The 20693-nt window shown below is 42.7% G+C and overlaps 2 protein-coding genes across 2 annotated transcripts; one reads left to right on the plus strand and one right to left on the minus strand.

Annotated features, from left to right (window-relative positions):
- The first annotated feature begins 4300 nt into the window (after positions 1-4300).
- LOC306912593 (frizzled-8-like) lies at positions 4301-7278 on the plus strand. Its single transcript, XM_079488932.1, has one exon. It carries the CDS (start codon positions 4645-4647, stop codon positions 6463-6465), a length of 1821 nt encoding a protein of 606 aa, XP_079345058.1. The 5' UTR covers positions 4301-4644; the 3' UTR covers positions 6466-7278.
- A 5934-nt stretch (positions 7279-13212) lies between these two features.
- On the minus strand, positions 13213-20302 carry LOC306943114 (high-affinity choline transporter 1-like; the record flags this gene model as incomplete). Its single annotated transcript, XM_079529316.1, has 6 exons — positions 13213-13752; positions 14464-14681; positions 16312-16465; positions 17163-17252; positions 17534-17640; positions 20116-20302. 6 exons carry the CDS (start codon positions 20300-20302, stop codon positions 13213-13215), a joined length of 1296 nt encoding a protein of 431 aa, XP_079385442.1.
- Positions 20303-20693: the final 391 nt, after the last annotated feature.

Consider the following 20693-nt stretch of genomic DNA (forward strand, 5'->3'; position numbering starts at 1 on the left):
ATGACATCAGAGACACTGGGTTCACTGCTAACATCTAAAATATCTAAAACCACATATTACACACAAAAAGACACCCAGGAAAGTGTTCTAAATCTTCTAAACGTCTTTAACATATATATTTTTGCAAAAAGGGTGAAGTTTCCCTTTAATAATTAATAAGACTTAATCATTACACTTAATAATTATCACCACAACAATCAATCAAACACAAACATATACAGAACGGAGAGTACAAGGACTGCCCCCGAAACTTCCCACGAGGAGCAGAATAAAAAGACAAACATCTCAGAGTTCACAGCACGCCCCAGTAACTCTGAGAAGTCCCCCCCCCCCCCCCCCCCCCCCCCAACACAACCACTTTGTCTCTCTCTCTCTCTCTCTCTCTCTCTCTGCCTGGCGTCATGAACTTTGAGAGCCCTGGGAGAATGGGTGGAGAGACGCTCAGAGAGAGAAGAATGAGGTGGTGGAGGGGGCTGCGGGGGGTTAGACCGTTAGAGAATGCTGAAATTGACTTCTAAACAGATGCAGTAATTCCATTTCCATCCCTTTTAGATTTGGTATGCGGAGGAGTAGAGTGTGTATGTACAGTATGTGTGTGTGTGTTGGGGGGTAACCCAAAACCTGGCTATCGCAGTTGCAGTGCGGAGGAGCTCGGTGATGTCCGTGTAGCAAACAGTTGGTTGCTGGCTGGAGGCTGGGGCTGTGGGGTAATGGAGGCTGGGGCTGTGGGGTAGTGGAGGCTGGGGGGGTGCATGTGGGTGGCTGTGTCTCTATCTGGCTTGTTAATCAATACGGGCTCTGCTGCGATAGACAGCCACAGTTGTAACCGATGCTGATTCTCTGAGTTCTCTGCTATTCTGCTCTGCCTCTGCCGCGCATTGAGAGAGAGCGAGACAGACGGGTGGGGTGCGGTGGGGGGCACCTGTTGCCAGAGACTTTTTTAAGCTTTATTTAATCGGGGGGAAAGTCGATTGAGCATGCCCAAGTTCACGCTAATACAGTTAGTTACACACATACACACACCTGGGAGCAATCTGGACTGGTATACAATATTCACCTGACCTCTGTTCAGGACTGCTAAACAACTCAATTTGTGACAGCTTGGGGCCTTGTTCAACTTCAAGGGCACCTCGACAATTACTTGTTGAGGCGGGATATTTACTTTTGCTTTTTATATACTTTATTGAAATATATTCAGGATTCAGGATTTACAATATATTGCCGTTATATTGACATTAACATTAAATGGTAATACAAAAAATACGGAGCATATAAATACATAAATATACTTCTCACAAGGTCAGTGAAGTGCCATGCTGGTCTCAACTTGTTTTGTTTGGAGTCCAGAGTTGTTGTTTACTATATGAATATAAGACGACTCTGATTATAAAACGACCCCCATTTTTCAAGACTCATCAATAGTCTAGTCCCTGATTATAATATGACCCCGTTTTTTTGGGAAAGAAATGTAGTCTTATATTCAGGCCAATAGGGTATTTTGTTTTTTAGTTCAGTTTGTTTATGTTTGAAGACCACCTCTCTAGTAATGAACTCCTGCAGGGGGTTGCACCACCTCACTAACTTAGCCTAGTTATAGTTTAAATGGCTTTTAGTAGGCTAATGTATAAGTCTTGACTTAAAAGCCATTTAAGCTATAACTATATGCTAAGTTTGAACTTAGTGTGAGGTTGTGCAACTGGCTCCTGGTGTATAACAAGGAGCCAGTAACCATGGCACATCTAGTGTTCCATAGTTGACTGACCCCAGTGCACACAACAGACCAAAGAAAATCCTGCCCCATTACTGACATATTTTTCCTCAAACACACCATACATTACAACAAAGTGACATTTACGTTAAAACCAATTTGTGACATCTTTCCCCCAAATATATTGAGACCTCTGACAGTCTATGGTTTCATCCTCATTGCAGGGCATTTGACTATACTTACTGCCCGGACTGCCATGTTTTTACTCCATAACATTTGTTATGCACATCTGCTTTTCAGAGTCATCCAACCGTTTAAAAGGGGAAACACCACCATACATTTCTTCACATGCTTTTAACCTGTGTGCTGTGATTCACCTTTGTGAGCAGATTGAAGCTTTCTCTGTCCGCACAATCTGCCTGCTTGGGTTTGAGATGAACGGGGGAGAGGCTGTTCAGATAGGATCTCTCAAATCAACATAATGATATTGACCACGTATATTTGAGGCATAATTTAAAATGACATGGGGAAAATTAATACTAGCAAGCATTTAAAAATTCCAAATAAGTATTATTGAAGTTATGTCTTATGTTATGAAACGTTTAAAATTAGTTCAATTGTATTAGTAGGCTATACTGTATATAAATAATAAATTACTTTGTTATGTGGTTTGTTTGAACATTATATTTGTTGAATATTAGGCCACAGGTGGATGGAGTTTGCCATGGTACATGAAAGTGAATCCTAGATTTTTTTTGTTTTTGTAAAATGCCAATTTACCTGTCCGGAATCTGGCGGAATCTGAACTAACTTGATTCGGCAAACACAAATCAGTTTTTCTTCCTAGCCCCCCCCCCCCCCCCCCCCCCCCTCTTTTTTGAGTGGTGTAAACCACTCCTACGACTGGCTTTGTTAGTTTACGTGTCTGTCTGTCTGTCTGTCTGTCTGTTCGTATCATAAAATGAGCATGGTTGCTACGGTCACCCAGTTCACCCGGGTGTGATTTCATTGCGTCAGACATTACGTCAGACCACAGCTGATCAGTCTATATAAGACCTTACACCACTCGGTTCACACGGGTGTGATTTTTTTTTTTTCCCCCTGAAAACCACAAAAACGATGGAGCTTGCACAGAAACAAATTTCCCCCACTTATGAGTGATGTGACAATAAACATTATTCTGATTCTGATTCAAGAACAATTAAGAATGTAAACAGTGACGGAGCTAAAACCAACTCTTCAATCTTTTAAAAATACTGACCAAACAAACCCCTACAAGAAGTGTGAATTGGTTTAATTTGGTGCTATCTGTGCTGTGGTATGTTTGTTAACTCAATTTTATAGGTTCGTTGGGAGTGTTGTTTGCACACATGTCATGTTTGTGAAGGCGTAGTGCTGCATTACAGTAATCACCCTCCCAGCATGAGGCCATAGTAGGCGCTAAGTGAAACATTGGCACCAGCGTTAAGACAAACAGCACTCTCTTTAGACTCAGACAACCCCCCACGGTGGGCTAACAAGACCACATTAAATCCCCATCCACTTCACATTGAGAGACACACACACGCGCACACTCACGCACACGCACGTGCGCGTGCATGCACGCGCATGCACACGCACGCCCTTAATCCCTCCTTCACACATGTCACTTTTAAATTCATATACACACACATTCTTGCAGTTTACATTAACTGAAATTATTTGCATATTGTATAGCCTACAGCCCTACATTATTTAGTTGGTATGCATTTTGAAAATGGTCTGTTCTGAGAGAATAAAGCTATCATATCTGTGGACACATTGTCGCTTGTAGTGTTGAACCAGCTATCTCTCCGATACATATACAAGACACCTGCTATAGTCCTAGTGATATTATTTTGCACAAACCAAACATCTGGATCATATTAACCTACATTTGGCACCACCTTTCTATTAGTATTATGTGGTGTACTGTTTATTGGGAATTTTCATATTTATGATCCATGTAAATAAATAATAATAACAAACTTTGAACTAAACTAATAGATTATATTGTTTTGAGCAGGGTACTTGAGGGAGTTCCAGGCAGTCCCCAGCAAAATGAGTTAATATAGCATCAACATTTTAACCACTTTAACAATATAGGCTACACATCACTGGCATTTGAAAATGACAGTATTTTTTTTTTAAACATTTTATCAACACAAATCTAGTATGGGGGAGGGTCCCTGGCAGGCTGGCACAAAATATTTTGAGATGGGGGTCAAATACATATGGGTCCTTAGCATTAAATAGTTTGAGAACCACTGATTTAGCTGGGGAATATGGGCAGTCCCGATTTGGCTAGCCTATATACAAACACACGCAGTAAACTAATCTAATACATTATATTGTTTAGATTGTGGGTGCCACTGCCTACATTGGGCGACATAGTATTAAACAAACACCTTAAAGTTGAATACAAAACAACACTTGATTAACTATTTAACTTATTCCACCTCAGCCTCCACCCGCCTGGGTCAAGCAGAAAGGGGAGTGACTTCACCATCTGCTATATAAGCCCAACGCGAACTCCAGCGCACATACACATTCATTCACTGAGTTTCACTCACACACAGCCGCTGAGCTGTTAGCACAAAGACACAGACAGAGAGGAACGCACTGATTCAATACGCGCAGCAACAACAACAACAAACTAGAGCAATAGGACGTCAATCATCCACAAGGTTGAAGTCAGAACTAAAGCACAACTTGTTTTGTTTTTCGGATACTTTTTCATTCTGCCTCGCCAGCGATTATATCTACAGAGGACCGAAGCAAGGACACTCTCATCAACGCTGTATGCGTCTACGATGAATTCACCGGCATCTCTGGATTATTAGCCGCTCCGGCGCCTGCAGCCCAAGTTTCGCTGGCACTTGGGGGGAACAGACGACACTGCACGCGGGACACGGACGATGGAAGGACGGGACTTATTAGCGGCTCGGCGAGTGCTTTTCTTCGCCCTCGTCGCGGTGCTCGCACACGGGCCAGCGTGCTGTCTGGCGGCAAAGGAGCTCCAGTGTCAGGAGATCACGGTGCCTCTGTGCCGGGGCATCGGCTACAACCACACGTACATGCCCAACCAGTTCAACCACGACACGCAGGACGAAGCCGGGCTGGAGGCGCACCAGTTCTGGCCGCTGGTGGAGATCAAGTGTTCCCCGGACCTGCGCTTCTTCCTGTGCAGCATGTACACCCCCATCTGCCTGGAGGACTACAAGAAGCCGCTGCCGCCGTGCAGGAGCGTGTGTGAGCGCGCCAAGGCGGGCTGCGCGCCGCTCATGCGGCAGTACGGCTTCCCGTGGCCGGACAGGATGCGCTGCGACCTGCTGCCGGTGCAGGGCGACCAGGACATGCTGTGCATGGACTACAACCACAGCGAGGCCACCACCCCCGCCGCCCCGGTGCTGGCAAAGCCCACCAGCCGGCCCCTGAAGCCCTACAACCCGCGGAAGAAGCCCGGCTATGGCGGCAGCCGGGTCTCCTCCGGTAAGCACAAGCCCGGCGCCGCGTCCTCGTGCGAAGCCGGCTGCCACTGCCGCGCGCCCATGGTGCAGCTGACCGGCGACGGCCACCCGCTCTACAACCGCATCAAGACGGGGCAGATCCTGAACTGCGCCATGCCGTGCCACAACCCCTACTTCTCCGCGGAGGAGAGGACCTTCACCGCCTTCTGGATAGGACTGTGGTCCGTGCTGTGCTTCATCTCCACCTTCGCCACCGTGGCCACCTTCCTCATCGACATGGAGCGCTTCAAGTACCCGGAGCGGCCCATCATCTTCCTCTCCGCCTGCTACATGTTCGTGTCGGTGGGCTACGTGGTGCGGCTGATCGCTGGCCACGAGCAGGTGGCGTGCAGCCGCGAGCACGGCGTGGAGCACGTCCACTACGAGACCACGGGCCCGGCGCTCTGCACCGTCGTCTTCCTGCTCGTGTACTTCTTCGGCATGGCGAGCTCCATCTGGTGGGTCATCCTGTCGCTCACCTGGTTCCTCGCCGCCGGCATGAAGTGGGGCAACGAGGCCATCGCAAGCTTCTCGCAGTACTTCCACCTGGCGGCGTGGCTCATCCCCAGCATGAAGTCCATCGCCGTGCTGGCGCTCAGCTCCGTGGACGGCGACCCGGTGGCCGGCATCTGCTACGTGGGCAACCAGAACCTGGACAACCTGCGGGGCTTCGTGCTGGCGCCGCTGGTCATCTACCTGTTCGTCGGCACCATGTTCCTGTTGGCCGGCTTCGTGTCGCTGTTCCGGATCCGGAGCGTCATCAAGCAGCAGGGCGGCACCAAGACGGACAAGCTGGAGAGGCTCATGGTGCGCATCGGCGTGTTCACGGTGCTCTACACGGTGCCCGCCACGGTCATCGTCGCCTGCTACTTCTACGAGCAGCACAACAGACAGACGTGGGAGGTCACCCACAGCTGCACGTGTCCGTCGTCGGGGTCGTCGCTTGACGGCGGCGACCAGCACCGCGTGGAGCAGAGCCTGAAGAGGCCGGACTTCGCCGTGTTCATGCTCAAGTACTTCATGTGCCTGCTGGCGGGCATCACGTCGGGCGCGTGGGTCTGGTCGGGCAAGACGCTGGAGTCGTGGCGGACGTTCTGCACGCGCTGCTGCTGGGGCAGCAAGGCCACGGGCGGCTCCACGTACAGCGACGTGAGCACGGGACTGACGTGGCGCTCCGGCACGGCCAGCTCCGTGTCCTGTCCCAAACAGATGCCCCTGTCGAGGGTTTGAAATACTTTGGGCAAGGTTTGGGTTCCAGGTGGTCTCTAGCATCAAAATCAGTTTTAACCACATCTACTTTTGGCTGTCTGGAAATAGCAGATCTACAAGCTCACACAATTGTGATGTGAGTTGAGCTTGTAGATCTGCTATTTTCGAAAGCAAAAATCTCACAAAAAATGTGGAATAAAATGGATCACTGGCACAAAACATTTTCAAATCCGCGGCCAAATACATTTGGGGGGCCCTTGACATGAAGAAGTTTGAGAACCAATGGAACAGGCTATAGGGAGAATGGGACTGCACTAATTGTCCATCAGCTTGTTCTAATTAGCACATTAATGAGCGTCCTAATGGGTTTCTCTTAAATAATGGAGATGCTGTCAGCCACAGAACAATGTACCTGGCAATGAGGAATGCCAAGTCTTTATCTAGGCCTAATTAAATACTATATAGCCTACAGCAGGCGAGACCCCCCTTATCCGATACAACATGGACATGGTATGGATGAGGCTATTCTTTTTCTTTAATTACTGTACTGCCGTTTTGTCTTAAACGCAAGATTCACAATGAGACTACGTTGCTTAAATGGGGCCATCACACTGGCCCTTTTTTATTCTGTGGAGATGAATTGAAGTACATTTATGAATGCCTTAACTGACGTCTCATACGGGTTGCGTAACGTGTATTTATATAATTATTGTGTACATAGCTACATATGTAAATTTGTAAATTAAATTCTACGAGATTTGTAAATATGTATAATGTCCACTTTGATAGAAGATCTTTATTTTGAGAATAAAAAAAGCTTTTTATTGAATTTTACTACTTGCATTCGAGTCATTCACACCAATTCTTGGAAAATGTACTTGCTTGAGTGATTGTTCTAATGGTTGTAGAAGTGGCATAGCTAATGGAAGGTTGTATACCCATGGAAATAAGTTCATTTGTTCTAGAGTTCATTTGTTTAGTCCTTTACACCCTTCACAATTGTATCTGGTAAATTTCCAAAACATTATATATTTTTGACAATTAAGAAGTCTGTTGCCCGGTCTATTATAATGTTATTACAGTAGCCACATAATAATTTGTGTAACTCAAATCAAGAGTGTAGCCTGTAAGTCTGTAACCAAATGGAACCTTACCGTCCAAATGGGTTACATTTGTATGTGAAATGAACAGAGGCATTACTGTGTAGATCAGTAACCTTTCTTTGGGGACTGGACCAAACTTGTCTAAATGCCGCAGATGCGACACCCAGCTGTTAGGTCTGGGCGGGTGACATTGGCATCAATGCACACTCCACAGGTGGTCTCTGTCCCTAATCCCACTCCCACTGAGTCTCATTTGTGTTATAAACTCCACTCTCCACAGCTAAATGCGCTGCTATGGAAATGTGCCTCCGTGTTGTAGGCTACATTATATCTGTTATTTTGGTCCTGATGTGTGTGACATTTAATGAGGGCTATAATTGAGGTGCTGGGGTCAAAGTTGAGGTTATATTCATTGGTGGATAATTGGATGGGTGCTCTATGCCCTACGGGGGTATCATGATGACGTCTGCCGTGCATGCACTTCCCCGTGCGTAAAGGTAGTTAATTACCCCAATGCAGGTCAACGTGCGCTCGGCTCTATATTCACCCTGAGGTAAGCAGCTGTCTGTCTCCCATGGCATACACGGTAAAGTCATCAGTGTTCGTTAAATGAACACTAACGGTTTTACTTTGCAAGGGACGGAAAGGCACGCGTCTGTGAAATAGCTTAATCAATGTCACTGCATGTCCTATAGGAGTTTATGGTCCGTGCCTAATCGCTGTTGTTATTTATAAAATTGTGTAGGCCTATATATAGCTGTCATTTTTGGAGCAGAAAATGGTGTCTGTTTATAACCCACGCATTGTTTTGCATGTTTGAAGTGTTATTCTGTGCTGTGTGCTCTGTGAACTTTGGAACGTTCTGTCAATGTATGGCAGCCAAGGGACACTATAGAAGCCACCTTTAATTTATGTTATGCTGCCACCTAGTGGTTAGCCCACATTATGGGCTCTACAGACGCCATATCTAGGCCTATTATGTATTTGACAATTCATGCAGAATATTATGCCAGTGGTTCTCAAAGTGGTTCCGTGAGGTCAGGTGGTTTAAAATGGACCCTTAGTTCCATTTATACATTCTCAGAGTTACGGGGATCCAAACAAAAGTTTGAAAACCACTGGAGTATATAAGCTATAGTTATACCACAGTTAAAGTGTCACATATGACAAATGTAGCTGGGTCCAAATAAACCATTTATCTACCCAATCACAAATTGAGACATAATATGATAAAGAGTTCCATTCATCAAGGCAAAGAAACAGATGGTTCGATTTTCAACAAATTGGTCAACAAATTGGCGTACTGCCACTAATTCAGGGTAGATGATGTTAGGTTCCTGTTTAGTTCCTCTTCGGAGAGGACCATCATGGCAGCAGGAGGGTCAACCGGCGAGGTCGCCCTCAGCAAACATCAACAGAGGAAACCGGGTTCAGAGGTCATGCGTGATCCATCTCCCGTTAACATAAACAAGAAAGGAAGCGCTCATCACCGCAGAACGGCCTGTCTATCCCCCAAATTACATCCATGAATGAGTAATTCATTATCTAACTTGATCATCTTAACCAAGAACAAATGATAAATTAACCACATGAACCCTGCATGCATCCCATGTTCTGGAGGTGAACATTCTAGCTCACAACATGTCACACAGAACGATGACATGTTGTGAGTTTACAGATTGGCTTGATAATCTAAATCTAGCCATTATTATATAAAAAAATATCGCTTTTTCCCCTTTTTATATTAATTGGCAGCTACAATGATTATGCATTTATCATCTTGATTCTCCATATTTTAAAGACAATTTGGTAACACTTTACTTAAAGGTCGGGTCTATAATGCATTATCGCATTTACAAAGTGCTTATAAGATATAACACTCGTTATAAATGTTTATAATCATGAAAGACAATATATATATGTTTTTAACGCGTTATAAGTGCTGGTCATAATGCATTGTAAGCTCAGTGGAACTGCACATTATAACTACCATAACTTACTTATTTATAAAGTGGCTTTATTTTAAGTTATGCAAAATGTGTGTTTAGCATTATAGTGCATTATAGACAATTTCAATTATATTTTTACACTAGCAGGGCAGGGCAGTGAAGTGACGGTAAAGTGAGAGAACAGAGACGCAACATTGGTCCTGAGAAAGAAAAATGAAAACAATACAAAAACAATGACATGTTTGTCATGTTATGTGGGGTGAGGGGCAAAGGTCACATTCTGTCATTTTCTTTGTGTGTGTGTGCGTGTGCGTGTGAGTGTGAGTGCGCGTGCGAGAGAGAGAGAGATATTTCAGTATTACAGCCTGGTTACTAGTGGAAGCATTGGCATTTAAGGCTATGGGATTTGCCATTTATGTCATTGGTTTAAGTTAATTATAAAACAAGGGGTCTTATTACCACATGATGAATTTAAGCCAAGGGCACCATATGGTGAGACATGTGGTTGTTTTCCCTGAGAGACCGACCTGTTGTAGAAGCTGTTCTTCAATTTACATTTTACAATTTACAATTTAGGCATTTAGCAGACGCTCTTAATCCAGAGCGACTTGCATTAAGCAAGAACAAAAAGCATGGCAATACATAAAAGTAGTTATCATGAAACATAGCGTAAGCTAAGAACGTAACAGTGGAATATCTATATAATGAAACTATACATATAAACTATACATATATACTATACTATGCTATACATTTATGTACTATGAAGTGATATGACTACATACAATGCAATTCTAGTGCTGTCTACATAACATGCTATAAGTCTGTATCAAATGCTATCTAAGTCTACAAAAAGTGCTATCTAAGGGGGTAGGGTTTTTTAATCATGCAATTTTGTATGATGTTGTATGGGTTGGATATTGATGTTATGATTTTATAAATTATAACGTCTCTCTTGTAAAATAGTTTTTTATTTTTTAATCTCAATTGGAAATCAAAAAACAAAAGAACAAAATAAAGACAATTTTTTATACAGTATATGTGTGTGTCAGCATATAGCAGGAAAACACGATTCCAGTGTGTGGGTTTTAGTTACTTCAGTAAATTCTATAGCACCACTTCATTCACTGGTGCTTCTGACCTTGAACCAATGGTTCAATACACATTACCTGACCTCAAAGCCCCAAAACAAGTCAGATAACTCATTGGATGTGTATGCCTTTACACACTGTCAGCCTTCAAGGCCTGGCTCATGTCTTTTTTCCTCCATTAACATCAAAGAATGAGAAAATGGATCCCCCCCCCCCCCCCCCCCCCCCTCTGCTGCTCACCGGAGACGGCGTAACCACAATTCCCCGCGCTCCTGTCTCGGAGGTGAAAAGGATGCAGACGGATCAATATTTTTGATGCCTCTGACATCTCTTCTGATGTGCTGTTGAGCTCAATGTTGATTCCTCGTGTCACCCTGACATTGGGTTGTGTGTGCTGTAGTGGTTTTGAATGGTGTGCTCACTGTGCTGTATTGGTGTGTTAACTTTGGACTAGAAGTGGATGGTGAGAGGTGCACAATTGTAACCAAAATTCATTGCTGGACAAAGTATAAGTGCAAATTACAAAGTACATTTTCTTTCTAATATGATATCAATGCCTTTACATTTTTTATTATATTCATCTTTTTACCTCCTGTGAGCAGCTGGTTATTCTTGTTTTTTCCAATACATTGCTTTGTATTGAAATTTAGCAAACAAACAGGAGAAGGGCGAGTATTGGTGAGGTGTTGCTGACCGTGGTAAATAATGATATAAAAGTGAAGAAAAGGCGGCACACTCGATAGTAACCACGATGCAGGATTTATTTAAATGAAAACCAACATTTCAACCTGGGAAGGTCTTCTTCAGGGAACGTATTGAAATTTAGAACATTTCCAAAAACATATTTCTTGCTCATGTAGTGAAAATAGCAGAAGTATCATGGTCAGTATCATGATCAGTATCATGTCCTTGGGAAGGTCTTCTTCAGGGAACGTATTGAAATTTAGAACATTTCCAAAAACATATTTCTTGCGCATGTAGTGAAAATAGCAGAAGTATCATGGTCAGTATCATGATCAGTATCATGTCACTATAGTATCAGGTATCATGTCAGTATCATGTCATTGATTGATTGATTGAAGTATTTATTAACAGTTTGCAGAATTACAGTACATTTCAAGCACAATCAGTCTACACAGTATCTTCTAGAAATATGGAATTATTAAATTATTATTGATGTATTCATTTGTTTATTTACTCATTTGTTTTTATTTATAGTAGACCTATAGTGGACCTCTTCAGTTGTGGTAGAATACACGTGCATATCTGGTACATATTTGCGCTTGTCCAAATATTGGACACAGCTGATTTGTGTGTTTTGTGTGGTATTCTGTGTACATGTGTAAATGTCATGTGAAGAACTGTAAAAATAAAGTTTACAAAAAAAGGAAAAAAACTTCACAGCAACTTATATCCGTTTTGGTCAAATATGTAAAGTAAAATAAGTTTTAATTACAGGTCTCTATCAGCTACACTACACACATTTCACCACCAGAGGTCAGTAAAAGCAACAGTACTTAAAAACTGTAGCCTACTACTCAATTATTGATTTGAAAAATGTATTTGTGATTGGTGTAGGGACACTTCCAATGCTTCCTTTAATCAATAGCAAAGGTCTAGTTCTAGTAAGCCTATTTACTTCCGGTTTTACTGCACTGAGCCTGTTAAATAGCATTGAAAGGATGCCATTAAAGCACAATAATGTAAGGTTTATGCACATGTCCAAGACTGCCAGAACACCATTATTCTATAAACATAACCTTACCGCAGCCTGTGATGATATGTGATTTTCATTTTATTTTATTTAAGAATTGGCTACTCTAAAGAAAGCAATAAAAAAAAAATCTATTCACCTAATGATATTGTCAGCCCTGACTGTCATTCTCTGTTCTTTACTTTAAAATAGAGAGTATGCAGATGGTCTTGATGGCTGCAATCTGAACACCGTGACCATCCTCCAGGGAGCACACTGGGAGGCAGCGTACAGCGTCCCATTAGGGGTTCTCCACGCAGCATCTTCAGCAGAGATTCCACCACCATCTCATCCTTCAAAACCATCATCATCAACGCCCACCTCTAGCCAGCTATGCGCCCAGTGCTGTTTTGACTGTGAGTGCTTTTAGAGACAATTTCTTTAAGTATTTTTGCCTATACTATAGTCTTATTTTCCCCCATGTAAAGTGACTTTGAGCATTCAGAAAGGCACTATATAAGTCTGAGGTTGTTATGATTATTGTTATTATTATCATTGTTGTTACAGCTCATAATACATTCAGATGACACTTTTATCCAAATCATGTCACAGTGCCATACGTACATTTATTTTGAGTGTCGGAATCAACCACTAGATGTCACTTCTGCTTAGTTTTCAAACCTGATTTCACTGTTAGCTGATTGCCTATGTATGGGCTCATTGGAAAACACCACTGCATTATCAAAATAGAAACATAAATACCTGATAATATTTTACATGATTTAATCTTGTAATTCAACAGGGATACATGTATGGCAAGGCTGCAGTCACATTTGTGTACTTAACAAGCTTTAAGACATTAAAAGGCATATCAAACAAAAAAAGAATACAGATGAAAAACAAAACGGGCTGCTGCTATGCAACCCTCACATCTAGACTAGAGCATCAGGGCATTTCTCATGTTGGATTTGCAAGGTCTCTTCTTCTTCTCTGGTGCCATCACCTGTGGGTGCTTGTGTCTGCGGTGGCCGCGAGGCTTTCACTCTGAACACGTCCCACTTCTCAGGAATTGCGCCTTTGTTGAAGAGCAGCGAAGACAGGTGAGAGAACAACAAGATGCTGGCCAGGGCGGAGAACATGCAGATGGTCTTGACGGGGGCAATCTGGACATGAACTCCATCCTCTAATTTGCACACTGGGAGGCAGAGCGCAGTTGGAAGCCATAACAGGGGTTCTCCGCACAGCACTCTCAGCACAAACCCGACCAGGAAGCCCATAATAGCCCCGTAACCATTGGAGATGCTGAAGAAAAGGACAGCGACCAGTTGAGGGAGCACAATGATGTAGCTCACCTCCGACCCCAGGAACCAGAACACCATGATGCTGTTGTCCAGCACTGTGAGGGAAGTGCCAGCCAAACCCACCAACACCACAGAGACACGGACTACCCACTGGAACTCCCTCTGTGAGGCCTATGGGAAGAAGTGAGTCAAATGAGGATTCACACACAGTAAATCAGAGAAGTTGCCCTTGAAGTCAGAACTTCTGCACTACACTCACTTGAGAGCAAGGAGGGCCAGTTAGTGATGCACAATTAATTGGTAGCATAATCAGAATAGGCCATATCGGCCATAAAAATGCCATATTGGTATTATTTATTTAAGCGATTATTTAATCGGTTTTCACCAGCAAAAATGTTTTCAAATGAAAAATGTAAAAAATCATCAATGAGTTCAAATGTGTCTAATACCTCTAGTCTAGAACAAAAGCCAAATCAAATATGATGTAAAATCTTAAGTAAAAATAAACATTTTTTTCTGCATTTAATTTGTGTACTCATCTCATTCAGTATAGTCATTCAGTTGGTGAAAACAGACACTTGGAAAATAGGCTATTTATTTATTGATTGATTGAATACTTTATTAACAGGCTTTGGGCCAAGCCTAGGGCCTAGGATTGTTTCCATTGTGGTCCTCTGTATAATATCGGAATCGGTCAGAATCGGTATCGGCAGATATGACCCTGCAAATAATCGAGGATCGGATATCGGTCATAATTTCATAATCGTACACCCCTAGGGCCAGTTGAAGTCTAGGTCTGGTCTTGTCTTCTAGGTCTAAGTGACTTTGAGAGTTGGCCAGGGTGTCATAGGAACAGAAGGGGCAGATGTGCATCCTTCTCACCTGGGGCCTCAGGATGACCTTATAGATATTGGAGGTGAAGATGGTGGCTGCCGACAGCATGAAGGAGTCCACAGAAGACATCACCGCAGCAGCCACCGCTCCGATTCCAATGAAGGAGATGAAGGATGGGGTGAGATGCAGAAGGATGACGGGCATGACCAAACTCGCCTCCCCACGCTCAAACGGGGATGGAGAACCATATGAGGTCAGGTTCCAGTCTGACGAACAACAGGTTCAGAGAGAACAGTTTAATCGAATGTGTATTGACTTATGATCAACAGTTATTATGCAACAAAACAGTGTAATTAAGGTCACATTCCCACCTAATACTTCGGTAGACTCGATGCAAATGGGCGGAGAAGTTGGGATTCTTGCATATTTAATTTGCTGCGGTTTGCCTTCACACTGTCATCCGCAGCAATTGGAAACGCAGCAGGGGGGGCCTTTATCAATATGTTCCATTCATAAACTAGCCTACACAGTGAAATCTATGGTGATAAAATTATACTCATAACGTGCATGTGTCTTGCCGTCTGGGACTGGGCCAACCCCCCTCCCCCTCTCTCTCACTATACGCACGCAGCCACGCACTGTTCTTTTGGGCATGCGGGGGCACAGCACTGAGCGCACTGATATAACAGACAGCAGCGCAAAATGTTTACAAGTTTATCGAGATTGAATTGGAGTCAGAGGAACTGAGCACCACTGAGGTGCTTCAGTTGCCAGGAATATGGGCACGTTGCTGCTGTGTGCAGAGGAGTTAGTAAGTGTGGGAGGTGTGGAAAGGCAGAATGCACTGAAAATAAATGTGAGGAAGAGCAAGTACCAGCTAAGTGTATTCACTGTGAAGGAAACCATCTGGCAGGAGCAGCGATCTGCCCTAGAAAAGTTAAAGAAGCTAATGTGAATAAGATCAGGAAAGAAAAGAGAATGTCCTACGCTGAGGCTGTGAAGAGGTTGGATGAGAATCATGAGAGTGAAACAGTGCAACATGCACCAGAGGAAAAAGTGGACATTTCAGATTAATCAAATATCTACAGTGACAAAAAACGATTCCTAGCGTTCATAGCAATGGTCATAAACTGTGCTGTGGAAATACCACGAAAATCTGAGAGGATAAAGATGGTGCTTGAGGCAGCCAGGAGACTAGTGGAGGATATTACTGGAGAAGAGTTGAATGAAACATTGAGGGATGAATTTGCACCACCGGCTCAGGCCCCAGGGCCTGGTCTATAGGAATGGACAGAAGATATGGAAGGGGATCACTTTGGGTGGACTTTTGTTTCATTTTTGTAAATAGTAGTAAGAGTAAGAGTATAGTAACTCCAAGAATACAGTAGGTGGCGGTAATGCACAGATATGTTTGCCAACCGCCAATAAACCCAATAAGAAGAAGAAGAAGAAGGAAGTGTGTGGCTCGCTCTGGTGGCGCAAAGCGTAGCTACTTTTGTGAATTTAATAGTTTTATGAGGTTAATATTGCTATATGTTTGTAACCGTTTTAGAAAAGCAATAAGCCACTCGAGGCCCCAGTTTACCAGGTATTTTACAATGGCTGAGAGGGTAGAAGACTAACTACGCCTCCCAGCCATTGTAAAATACCTGGTAACCTGAGACCTTGTGGCCTATTGCTTTAATTAACCTTGGTGTATTTACAAGAGCACACAACGTTTTGTTGGCACTCAGAATGCAGTGCAACATCATCTGACAACACTTGACTCTAACCCAACTATATATTTTTTTAATATAAATATATAGCCATAAACAGTGTTTGTATAAACCTGCTTGCTTATCTGTTTGCTTTGGTCTTTGAGATTTTGATATTATCTTCTCAACAAGCCTTTGATACCTGTTGATGCAGCCACTGCCCCCATCAGTATAGGAGGGATCGCAAATATGAGAATAATACCGGCTGCGGCAAGACACATGATCCGGGCGTTTGCCTTAGAAGAGGCAGCCAGGGTCCTTTGGTGGAAGTTTTGAAAAGCCAGGTTCCCAAAAGCCTTGGAAAGGGAGGAAATCACAGTAAGTAGAGCAGGTGATTATGGCAAATTGACAGTTCAACTTTTCAACAAAATATAGCATTATATTGACGACACCACATGAATGTCAGTGTTTCAAATTATTTAAGGGCCACTTATGATGGAAGATATTCTGGAAAATGCAAATTAATTCTTTCTCTGCGAAGTACGAACATATTTGTACCCCCCAGCTATGGGACGCTATCTGCTAGGTACAACATATTCATACACTAACGCCTCCATCACCCCCAGCTATGGTATCTTTGCACACGGCCCCATAGACTTCTGTTCAAAGTAGGATTTTCAATGCCTTATAACTCTTGAAATATGAGCACTGTCCATGGTGATCGCCATCCATCCTTCCGATGGTTACAGCGGTGTTCTGGGGGCTGCTCAACAGCCTGTGAACATGATGGAAAATCACTGGATAGCCTGGCAAAGGTTAGTGTCACTTTGCTGCCACCTAGCGTAGCAAATAAAAGAGCATTGATCAAGGCACTTAATTACTTCATTCACTTTCCTTGTCCAGATTGATCCCAACTGAACTGGAGGATTCGGCCCAGTAACCTTCTAGATACAATCCTGTGACTCATGGCTTGATGAGTAGGCCTATTTCTCTTGTGAGTCTAGTGATAAGGTTATATCGTACTGTATAAGAAAAGTAAAACCACCAGCTTACAAAAAGCAGAAAGTTGTCCATCCACCTCCCTGCTCTGTCTGCATCCACTGTCCCGACCCAGGAGGCACGAACGGTGTGGTTGAAGGCTGTCTTTGTCAGAATAGGAGGGACTCATCAGAGCAAAGGGGGCACACAGCCACTGTGGAAACATGCATGGTACTTTATAAACACTACAGTATGTGCTGATGTTTTTGACACTTTTGGCTGTTCATCCTGCTCATCCAGGGGAAGAACAGCCAACAGAACTGTATAGCTTACATAGACTGCCCACAGAGAAGAACCTTCTCCAGTCCATCCATACCCCTAAATGTTTCTGTTTTACTGGTGACATCAGTGCTGCTCATCATTTGCAATTAGTGTGGAGTGCCTACCAGGCTGACAAAAATGAGAGTGAGCTGGACGACATCAGTGTAGGCCACAGAGTATAAACCTCCAAGTAGAGTGTAGAGAATGGCCACCGCAGCGGAGATCCATGATACTCATAGTGTATGGCACATCCAGGACCACACTCATGGTTGCACCTATCACACAGACGGACGCACGCGCGCGCGCACACACACACACACACACACACACACACACACACACACACACACACACACACACACACACACACACACACACCATTGAAAAATACAGCATCCAATTGTACTGTGTCTTATGGCCATCTGCTTATCAGAGTATAATGTGGGGTCTGACCAGGAACATATAATCTGGGGATCGAGAAATGTGTTGATGTGTATGATATATAATTATCTATCTACAAACCCTGGGCCATATCTGAAAGCAGAGGGTGGGATACACATACTAAAATCTTAAGAAATGTATACAATTCTGCATATATATTGAATGATTTCAGTCCCTGAACTAGTATAGCAACTCCTACAGTTTGGTCAGGTTGCCTGTTCAGTGGGGTGCGGAACTGAAGGAATAGTGTGTTCATCCGCATGTGTTATGCGCCCACCCAGGGAAACTCCTCACTGTCAGTCGAAAAGAAGAAACCAGCTATAAGATATGGGGACATGATCGAAGAAATCCTTTAAGGTCTTCTTACTGTAATGTATTAGAACACAAGAACATACATTTATTAGTGTCTGCGTGCACACTGTACCTAAGCCAATCAATGTCCCAGTCAACCAGATGATTTCCGCTACAAGTGAGGCCAGGGACAGAAACACACTCAATACTTTTCCATACTTGATCTGAAATGGGTCGATCATGGTCACATATTTTCTTTCCCTCATTGGCTGGGCAAAGAACAGGCCACCTTAGCAACAAAACATAATAGAGAGTCAGATGCAGCAAACTCGGGTTGTTATAGGACCACTGCAGGAATGGTCTGTAGTACCATATATGCATAGGGTATTTTGGCACAAATAAATAACTGATAATCTGTCATTTTTGGCAAGCGTTACCATTGTAGGACTTAGTCTTACCAATTATGAAGGACGTTGAATAGGCCTATCTCACAGCCCGCTTTTCACGCCCACTTCCGGTAAATAGTGGTGTCTTTAACATTAGCATTTACACGTTTTTTTCTCTGGAGAATCTAAGTACATTTTCTAATATAAAAATGTGACAGACCAATATTATTATGAAGCAAACAAGATGGTAAATCAGCTCGAACAGATAGAACAAACCTTACCTTGAGAAAACAAAAGTTGTAGACTTCTTAAATTACCTCTGTTAACATGTAGCATCTATGGAGTGACGTCACGCTATCACCACTAACCCCAAAAGGGGGCGTATTAAGGGGGGCGGTGAAATTCTGTGAGATAGGCTTATAGCCATCAGGGATGACCAGAGCCCAGACCAGGCCCAGGTTTGGGGTGTATACTAGCTCTGTCATTCCAACAATGAAACCTCCTCCAAGCAATGTGCTATAGGGGATTAATAAACAATTGACTCATGGATAACAGTGATTATGCAATAAAAACAAAGAAGTGATGAGAAGTACACATGACTAAAAGGTTGCTGGTTTGAATCTCAACATGTCTTTTCTCTCATTCAAGATAGTCATGGGTTGAGGGTTTTCTTTCTCTTTTGTCTTTTTGTATTTTTTCTTTCCTTTTTTGTTTTGTTTTTTGTTTTCTATAAAAGAAAAAAGTATTTCATATCATAATGTTTGTGTAACGATTTATAATCTGTTATCAATAAAAACCTATTTGACAAAAAAAAGATAGTCATAACAAAAATAAAATGTCAAATAATTTGTGATACTATAGCCTAGTTTACTGTACATCCTGTACCTAACTCCAGGGTAGTCAATGTTATCTCTATTGGAGATAACCCCAATTCACAAGGCATTCACCACATTTGGACATTCTAAACCGTTCCTCTTCTACTAATTCTTACTGACTTCATTCATGCTTCCTTTCTAATCTTTTCACAACAAACTTTGAAGATGCCGTCAACTTGTTTCTCCGCTGTCATCCCAATAACACTTTATTTTTTATCATCAGTTCCTTGCGTATCTTCATCCTCATTCTAATGTCATTTTACAATTGTGTTTCCTTTGCTTGATGTTTTGTGTAAACTAAAGCACATGAATTACCATGTTGTTTTGCTACTTTTGTGTGACACTGTAGTATGACAAACTATAGAACATTAATTTATTAATATACATACAAATTAAAATGATGGAAATAAGAGATTTTGAAACTGATATTTAGAAGAATATAAGACATATAACCAAATATTGAAGATGTTTCTTTTTACGAATCAACAGAAAAAATTCAAATAGATTTTTCACAATCGACTAAATGAATTAATCTGTTATACTTTGTTCAACAATGGTGGTGTATGGAAATAGTGAAAATAGCCAATCTACAAGCTTACAACGATGTGACGTGTTGTGAGCTTGTAGATCTGTTATTTTCACCATTTAAAAAATAATAATCAAAATAATTGATTTAAATATTGATTTAAAGTCACTTCGCCCCGGCCTACATACCAGTCATGGTGAATATCCCCACTAGGAGACTGATGTTCCTGTTGGCCAGGAGGATGGTCTCTGTGCCGCTAATCCCCCCGCCTCTCTTCGCCGTCTTCCTGGCCTTGAGCGAGGCCCAGATACCTGTCCCTAGAACCAGCAGGTAGAATATCACCATGGCAACGACTCCCGGGATGTTGATGGCCATCTGAAACAGACGTGTCCAGTAGTAGACTATAATGATTGATTCAAATGTACTAAGGGTCCACTTAGACTAGAGAATAAAATCCGCACTCTCAGTAGTAGTAAGAGTCTTGTTTAATAATGTTGAAGGTCCGCAGCAGCAGTCAAACCAGACAAGCGTGTTTTGGCACGCAGGCCTTCGTCAGTGACAGAATTTGCATACCAACGGAAATGACGTGGTTATATAGAATTTCTAATCAATTAAAAGTACCATACAGCCGTGTCTCATTATTAAAAAGGCATACATAATAATAATAAACAACATACATATTATTATAAGAAATCATTATTGTCTCATTTCAACTCACGAAATCCACATTACAAAAAGATAATCATAGAAAACAGTTTAACACCAA

This window comes from Electrona antarctica (genome assembly GCF_951216825.1).
Source record: "Electrona antarctica genome assembly, chromosome: 19".
Lineage (NCBI taxonomy): Eukaryota > Metazoa > Chordata > Actinopteri > Myctophiformes > Myctophidae > Electrona > Electrona antarctica.

What these genes read in the sequence shown, in the direction of transcription:
- LOC306912593 (XM_079488932.1), top strand. Translation starts at nt 4,645, where the DNA reads ATGGAAGGACGGGACTTATTAGCGGCTCGGCGAGTGCTTTTCTTCGCC.